The sequence below is a fragment of the Coregonus clupeaformis genome, unplaced genomic scaffold (genome assembly GCF_020615455.1).
Source record: "Coregonus clupeaformis isolate EN_2021a unplaced genomic scaffold, ASM2061545v1 scaf0189, whole genome shotgun sequence".
Lineage (NCBI taxonomy): Eukaryota > Metazoa > Chordata > Actinopteri > Salmoniformes > Salmonidae > Coregonus > Coregonus clupeaformis.
In genome coordinates, this window is record NW_025533644.1 from 304,291 (window position 1) to 313,635 (window position 9,345).

General features: G+C 42.5%; 1 protein-coding gene across 3 annotated transcripts in view; it reads right to left on the bottom strand.

Moving 5' to 3' along the window:
• LOC121554084 (VPS10 domain-containing receptor SorCS1-like) overlaps window positions 1-8,947 on the bottom strand; it is a 186,692-nt gene extending 177,745 nt beyond the window's left edge. For all 3 annotated transcript variants that reach the window (XM_045214039.1, XM_045214040.1, XM_045214041.1), the window contains exon 1: window positions 7,992-8,947. In XM_045214039.1, the coding sequence (XP_045069974.1) occupies window positions 7,992-8,804 (813 nt within the window). In that variant the 5' untranslated portion in view covers window positions 8,805-8,947. The remainder of the gene's footprint in view (window positions 1-7,991) is intronic.
• Between the last annotated feature and the right edge of the window lie 398 nt (window positions 8,948-9,345).

Consider the following 9,345-nt stretch of genomic DNA (forward strand, 5'->3'; position numbering starts at 1 on the left):
TCAGCCGTACTCCTCTGGGTTACAGATTGCCTGGGATTCAATTTGTGCCACATACAATTCTGCACCTGATCAGTGCGGAGATGGGCCTAGATGGGACTGTCTGGCTGCCTAAAGAGGACCTCCGACTGTCTTTCAATAGCTGCCAACAATCATCCTTGTCAATCTGAATGGCTAAAGGGGACACGAGCTGCTACGAGCTCCGAGGAAACTACTAATGTGGATACACTCTGTGCACAGCGATTCATCCCAATTCATTCCTATGTGCCTGAGATTAAGAGGAGAGAGAAGAAGACGAACAGGGCAGCTGAACGCTGAACTCATTCTGGCATCTTGATGCAGGGCCTATGTGTCAGGAGGAGTGTGTTGCCTCTCTGTGTGTTGCAACACAACCTATTCAATAAACGTTCATCTTGTATTTTTCATCCGTCTCGATCTCGCTGTAGCTGTTTACTGAAGGGGCATAATGATCAGATCTGGATTCATGCAGCTGTTGCCGTGGATTGCTTACAAAGCTGACGTTCAAACGCCTTATCTCGCAACCGGGGAAAATGTTGCTAGATGGATGTATAAAACGTTCAATATTTCAATGTGATTAGCAAGATAGACGTGGAAATGTGGCTTGATGTATCAAATGTTCCTCATACTGTGTCAAATGTCCAACATTTCAATGGGATTAGCACGATGTGTGGTATGAACGGTCCCGATATTCAACCATCCTCCTACTGGAAGTTGTAACCTCTACTATTTCTGTTCAGGTTTGGTTAAAGGACAAACTCCACTTACTGGCGCTATGAACATGAGTGGTTCAATTCACCGCCAAAGTGGCTAGGCCTTGAATGTGAAACTCAACAGTCACAATCAAATCTGAAATGAGAAATAATACATCTGACAAAACTGATCTAATATGAAAACTCTGCACTGGGCCCATTCTATTCCATATGGAGAGCAGAGACGAAAGTACACAGAAGATAATCAACTCAATAACATGGCAATCAAGGAAATCAACCACTTGAGATACACAAAATGCATTTTCTGCTTCCCTACTCAAGTAATTGTAAGAATATGATGCCACCAATTATTCATATTTTCTGTGCCTTTTTGCAGTTTTGAAGCAGGTGTGGACATCAACAGTATCCACATGTGAACACATGATAACTTGTGAACACATGATAACTTTTCTACCGGAAGTCAAAAGGGTTTTTGTTTTAAAGTAGTCTAACCTGATGCATGACACCAACCATAACACCCATCACAAAATATATACATATTACTATTTCCTACTCATTGACAAGTTATTTAGCCTTTTCCTGAAACACCTGCAGAAGGAAAAACCTGATTCATTATTCAGTCATTATTATAAACCCCTTCCATATTTGAGTAATCCTCAGACGTCTGCATACTCTTCAGTATATACATAAATCATAGGCCGATATCCAAACAGTGATGAATTCTCACAGAACCTGATCCATGATCGTATTCCACCTTGAAGCCAGGCCTTTGCACCACGCTTCAATGTACCTCTAATGGCATGGCCCTGCTAAGCACACCTCTCCTCTCTCCCACACAGCACACACAAACACACACCAACAACACACACACACACACACACACACACACACACACACACACACTCAGCCGGGCAGCCATCTCCTCAATCACCATCACTCCCATCATCATGTCCATCGCCGTCTGCCTCAGTGTGTGTGTGTGTATGTGTGCCTCTGTGTGCATGCGTGTGCGCATGAGATGGATTTAAATAATACCACCACTCAGCAGGAGAGGGGAACCAGAAGAGTGGTGGGAGGATACTATGCCATTACCACAACCACCTGCCTGGTATATGATGTGTCACTGGATATTATGAAGAGGGAATCCATCCAGATGTGTGATGTGATGAGAGGGAGAATTAGCACTTGTATGACTGCACCACTGACTGTTATTTGAGTGCGAGTTAGTTATCCAAATGAATCAACATTTGTCAAAAGCTAAACTAGGAGTACTTTCAAAAAGGAATATGACAAATGTTTTGTTGTTCATTTCAGCTGAATTGGCTAGTGCAAACAAATTGGCACTTTGTGGTTGATAAAATACTTTCTTATCTATTATCAACACTATAAAATCTGTAAACATATTCTAAATGAATGGGTTTGAATAAAATAATATATTGTATAGTTAACGACAGATAAGATAGATAAGTATATTTTATTTTACAGCAGTAACGTGCTCCAATGGCTTCCCATCCCTGCTGTCCAACATCTTGACACCAAACCATGCATGTAAAACACAATTATTTCACCTACAATCCACTGGAAAGAGCATAGAATTACACTGATAAACCTTGAAATTGAACCACAGGCATTTACAGCCCCCCCATCTATTTACACCCAAGCTCTAAGCAAGCCTCATCTACCAGTTGGCTTTTACTTGATTCAATCTCTATTGGTAAATTACTAATCTACTTCACTTAACACTATACGGACCTGGAATATTGTCCAGGGCAAGCAAACGTGAAAGAAAATATGATTGAGACAGGATCCAACATTGAGTGCGAGAGGAGGAGGGTGGGGGGAAGGGCACTTACTGAAATGAAGTGTGCACTCCTGAGGCCTCCGATGGTGGGATTAGAGTGCTACCCAGGTACATTACTTATAAACTCTGTTTTATTATTTGTCCATGTATGCAGAGTCTGGGGCTCTATAACAAAAAGGAAAGCTGACGCTTTCAATATCGCTACTAGATTTTGTTTAGCTTTCCAACTCAGGCAGTCTTTATTATTTGTGAATAATTCCTCTGGGAGTTGTCTGAGAAAGAAAAGCGAGAAGTGAAGAGCAAAACTGGGCATGGGGGGGTTTTGTTTACAGGCAAACGAGGGAGGGCTGTGTTAGCCAGACCGGTAAATAAACGCTGGTTAGTGGACTGTGACGGCCTCCGCAGGCCCGCCGCCTGATCAGTGCCTGACCCAGCACATACCCTGCGGCTCAATTATCCCAGACAGACATCAGAGTTAACTCTCCTACCAGGGGTGGGTGGTGGTGGGGGGGGGGAACAGAGCTTGGGAAGTGTTCTCTAGTAAGATAGTAGGCCAATCATATGGCATTGATACAGTAGTTATCACAAGATAGTATGTCTGTCTATACGACTGAATATTAGTGTGTACCACAACCACCAAATTCAACTGTTGAATGTAGCAAAGTATGACAAATATTTGTATCTGTTATAGAATATGACCAGATATTTACCTGCATGACTCCATCCCTCCATCACTTAATCCACCACTGTCTCTTGGGCTATTATGAGAAGGCACATTCCTTCATATTCCAATCTGGCACACACACACAGCATATGGGATCATTAATCCCCTGAACTATGTAAATGCCCAATAGGTTAGATATACAGCAGCAGCAGCACACATCCCATATAACGACACAAAGACAGACACTTCCATTTCTGCTCCATGACGCATCGTCAACTCATCTGTTTATTAGTGTGTACCACAACCACCAAATTCAACTGTTGAATGTAGCACAGTATGACAAATATTTGTATCTGTTATAGAATATGACCAGATATTTACCAGTTGCTCAGTACTATCATTAGCCCCTTAGCCACTGTAGTTCGGAGGGAATCTCATTGCAATGCAAGCAAATGTGTTTCTATGACTACTTTCTTCGGGGGATAATTGAAAGAGTGGATTGCACTGCGCCTTTGTTAGGCTGCAGTTATTGTTGTTCGTATCCAAGTGATATAACTCTGTGACTCACTGTTTTGTACATGGGAGTTGGGGTGTGAGGAGTGGGAATACAGGAACAGCACAGTTGGTGGTGCAGGATAATAATAAAGTGCCAAATGAACGGAAAGAAATAGCAACAGCAAACACAAACTCCTCTCTGACCATTTCTGGCAGAGCCAATGAATATGTAATAGTACATTTGATTGGTTGTATTCTCTTGTTTAACTGCAGTGGCCATGATTGTGTGGGTCTGTCAGTTTAGCATACGGCTCATTTAAATTGCCTGTTTGATTTTCAGCCATCTTGGATAACAGGTTGTACATTTGCTTGGTTTAGCATGACTAGCTACGTCATGGCCACTACTACAAGCGGGACCCATTGACACCGTCAAATTATTGGAAAACAAGCAAATTATGGAACAGTTGATGAGGTAGAAAAACAACAGAGATGTTAGTTTGAAAGAGGACTGTTTCTCTCTTTTTTTGCTGTAAATGTGCCACCACTGCTGTACGAGACGACTGCTGTACAGAACCATAAATAGATTCCCTCAACACATAGGAACAGTCAGAGTGAGACCGTCGTCAAACCGAGACAGCTGGTGTGAGCTGGTTTCTCACAACACACTTCTCTACAAACTTTATGTGATCAACTCACTCACTAATTGGCTACAAAAACGTTTGATTTTCTACTTCTTTTCAGCTCAAGAATAAACTTCTCTGACAAATGCTTTTGTTTCGAAGTATGTTTGATCATTGTGTGGCTAAGAACTCGTTTCATTTTCAGTAAGGGTTTTGTTATTGTCTTGAGTTGTCAAAGACTCTAGAAAGAACTGCCTCAACTGGGAAAATGGAATCTGAGTATGGCTCCTGGATTGGTTCAAGTCTGGCTTTGGTTCTGGTTCTGGTTCTATTGATTCTATTTTTATGACTCAGACCTGGGTTCATGGAGTCCTAGATGGGCGGGGTTGGCACTTTTGGGACTATTTCATTGGTTTCATTGCACCAGGCAAGCTCAATCAAGCACAGTTGAAGTCTTTGACAGAAAACAAATACTATTTAAACTCAGATCTGCTATGACTAAAGTGAAGACGTTTCTGAGCAATATCCGATACTGAGGAGTACTGTGGCAAAATGAATTCAAGGATGAAGCTTCAACGCTATGTTGGCCCAATGTCAAATGGACCCCTAAGCCCTACACCCTATGCACTTGTGGAGATCCGAGAGAATTTGATTGGTGTAAGCAATATGGTTAAAACTTCCACCTAACCTATCAGATCTCCACAAGCGCGTAAGGCGATTGGCTTAGGGGTCGATTCAGGATTGGGCAGTTGACTTCCATACCACTCAATCCATATTAACACCCATGATGCATGTGGGCACATTCTACATCTTCCGAGGCAGTCCAAAAGCTGCGGAGTAAACTTGTTACATGGATTGATTATGTCAGGCTGCAACTTGTTATCTTGAGTGACAAGCAAAGTTCTTAATGCCCTGACATTTCAATAATGTAAATATGCAGTCTCCTGACACACTTTTATGTGCATGCAAGCAATATGCCATTGCCACATATCCCCCGATGGGACTCCGGCGTTTTGCTGTAACCTTTCCATGAGATTTAAAATCCCAAGCCTGTCCCAACGTCTCTCCTAACAATGATCAGAATGTACAAATTATATCAGCTCCTTTTTGACTCAGACATTTCCATAATTGAACTAGATAGAAAACGTTTTTTGTTGTTGTTTCATCTTACTGGATATGATCAGATGAATCATCAATCATCTACATGTAAAATCATACAGTATTTAATAGGAGTATTTAATACACACACAGAGAGAGAGAGAGAGAGAGAGAGAGAGCGAGAGAGAGAGAGAGAGAGAGAGAGAGAGAGAGAGAGAGAGAGAGAGAGAGAGAGAGAGAGAGAGAGAGAGAGAGAGAGAGAGAGAGAGAGAGAGACCTCCCATCTCTTCTACTGCATGACTCCATCCCTCCATCACTTAATCCACCACTGTCTCTTGGGCTATTATGAGAAGGCACATTCCTTCATATTCCAATCTGGCACACACACACAGCATATGGGATCATTAATCCCCTGAACTATGTAAATGCCCAATAGGTTAGATATACAGCAGCAGCAGCACACATCCCATATAACGACACAAAGACAGACACTTCCATTTCTGCTCCATGACGCATCGTCAACTCATCTGTTTATTTGCACTAGTGCTCAGATGGGAAAAATCTAAGAGGCTCTATCTATTTCTGCATACAGCAACAACTCTACATATTTAATGCAGGGGATCTATTCTTGCTCATTAGAAAGTTGCTTGCGTCACAAGTGAGAAGAGAGGGGGGAATTGTTTCACAGTTGCACACAATTAGAACCCAATCTATTCATATCACAAAATAGCACAGGTTCCGTGTGGCTATATGGTGGTGATGCTGCTGGGCAATTCCATGGTAACAGAATCAGATTTTTCTATGAAAATGTATGTCAAACAAAAAACATAGATTTCAAAGTTTAACAAACCATACATCTCTATGCACAATGACTACTTTTAACAATTTACACTGAACATTTTGCAAAAACACATTTACTGGATGAACTGTGCAGATGCAAAGTTTTGGTAACAGAATTTTGGTAAAATCTCCCATCGTTTTTTTGTGTGTCCACATTTTCCAAAGAAATCGTAAATGCTGCTCTGAATTAAGATTCAACGATGTCTGCAGAAAGAATGGGGTGTCAGCTATGACATGACACATTGACTTGAATTTATACCCGGTAACGGAATTACGGTAATGGAATATCATCATGGGTCCCTGATCTGTACTACACAGAAATGCATAATTATGGCTACGAATGTCATTCTCTTCCTGGTGATGTATCGTAAATAGGTACACAAAGGTATAATATGCAGTATCCTCCTTTGCATATTTGGGTATTACTCTACACACTGGCTATTATGTTTATGAGCTCTTCCCCCAAATAAGACCAAATATGGTTGATCCAGACCAGACAAAATCTGAACCAATCATAGATGTCTATGCTTCACAAGTTTGGACATCAAAGTTCAGCACAGTAGAGTACAGCACAGAACAGTAGAGTTCATTACACTACAGTAAAGAGCAGAGTTCAGTAGAGTACAGTATAGAGTATGGTTCAGTACAGTATAGAGTAGAGTACAGTACAGTATAGAGTAGGGTTCAGTACAGTATAGAGTAGAGTACAGTACAGTATAGGGTTCAGTACAGTATAGAGTAGGGTTCAGTACAGTATAGAGTAGGGTTCAGTACAGTAGAGTTCAGTACAGTATAGAGTAGGGTTCAGTACAGTAGAGTTCAGTACATTTGACATTTTAGTCATTTAGCAGACGCTCTTATCCAGAGCGACTTACAGTTAGTGAGTGCATACATTTTCATACTGGCCCCCCGTGGGAATCGAACCCACAACCCTGGCGTTGCAAACGCCATGCTCTACCAACTGAGCTACACGGGGTAGAGTAGAGTAGTGTGTTAGCGCTGGGTAGGAACAAAAATGTGCACCACTGTGTATTTGGAAACCCTTGACAAGAGACTAGAATGACCATTAAACTACTGCCTCAACAGAAGAAATAGGTCATACATTTTGGTGTATTTGATATCCCCCACCTCAAATGTATAAGGTCAAACTTTGGAAGTTGGTTTTTCAAGCCACCTCAGAAACACCTGGAGGCATGGGGGACCTCATTTCTGCCATGACTAACTGGGGGCATGAGAGCTGGTGATGTGTTGAAATGAAATCAGTTTCGTTACAGACAGGACTAAGTGTGGGTAATGAGGAATTGGGAGGAGGGTCAGACAGATTCTCTCTGAAACGCATGGGGAAACTGTCTCGGATACGCAAATGCTGAGGTAATTGTGTTAACTGTCTGTGAGTGTCTTTGCCATGATTTGTTCAGATGATTGTTCAATCACTTGATGATATCACTTAACAACAAAAGAGATGCATGTCGAATAGGCTTTGGCAATTATACTGGGGATGAACAGCACGCACACTGTTGCCTCGGAATGAATCCTGCGAATCCCACACTCTATGCGCGCTACATCACACGCACGCACACACAGAAGCACGCACGCACACACACACACACACCTTTAGTAGGTCTAAGTTATTGCCAATTTCACCAAAGTCAAACTGATGGCTACATTTTCTCCATTTATGCGCTGCATGAATTCGCACATAGACCAAATATTATTTTAAAACCACTGTACAAGTATTCACTTACACTGCTATTTTGCCCAGACCAGTGCACCATGGCTTGGTTGTGAGCGGAATCTCCGGTCAATGCGAAGGTTGAACTGGTGAGTTTGAGTTCGTCCTGCCTCGAACTGGCCGCTCTCCTGTCCTCGGTGCTCCATCGCAATTCGGACCGTGTCACTCTGCTGCGCCCAGCCGGTGAGGTGATGCCCTCTCGCGAGTAACTCAGAGGCAGCGTCTCACTTCTTTGGGGTGATCCGGATGACTTCACTTTATCATCCCCAATATTAGCTCTCGGGCTGTTCCTACGAACTCGGGGCTTGTGTGAGATGCCGGGAATTAAATATTCGCGAGCCTTCCCGAGATCTGTCTTGCCTGCATGAATGTTCATTTTCAGGTTGGAAACTTTGTACTCACCGCGCCGGGTGAATTCTCTCTGTTTACCACCACCGTAGTGCATTCCTCCACCAGGTAGTGCGGTCTTGGAACCGAGGAGCATGTCAGTATTCCGTTTTCGCCTTGAGTAGATGTATTTCCCCTGGATGCATTCATCGGACCCAGATGCGCAATCAAGCTGTCGAGTTTCGGCACTTGCAGAATTTAAACTCGGTGGAGCAGTTGCCCCGGCTCCATTTCCAATAACTTCCCCTCCGTACCCTGTTGCGAATTCTCGTGTGTCCGTTTTAAGCAGTAATTCCTTAATACGCCCCTTATCTCCCCGCTGACATGATCTGCAAGTTATCTCTGATTTAACGGCTAGAAAGAAAGATATAATTATCAAAAGCAGAAACCAAAAAACGCTAGTGTGCCAGATTGGGCAAATTCTGACCCCCCTCTCCATAGTGAGAAAGATGCTCAGTCTGGATACAAGTCCTTTTTTACTCTCTTCTTCTCTTCCCTTTGTGACTGTAATTGATGTTAAGCAACAGAACTCCTCGCAAGTTGTGGCGCGTCCAATTATTCTGCAGTGTTAAAAAGTGCGAATCGGAGAAGTGGTCCCAGTTGAAGGATTTGATCGAATGCAGACCTGCGCGCACGGGGGAGGAGCTGGCAGAATCCAGGGAAAAGATAGGCGAGATTTCTTCTTGCGTCTGTGTGTTTTCCCCTCACCCAGCACGACGCATTAATAATTTCGTAATAAATAATTTGTTAGCATTTATCGTACATCTGTAATAGTCATCTTATTCGCTCTCTCTTTAAATACTATTGCTTATATGATTCCTTTGGGGGTGTCAAAGTTGTTGGCTATTACTATGGTCTTGTTTCAATATCCCTAACAGCTGTAGATTGTATCTACCACTAGGCCTAGGCTTACTGTGCATAAGCGTCAACTGCTCAATCACATTTCTCAGAAGATGAAAGAGAATGGTTATCTTCATTAT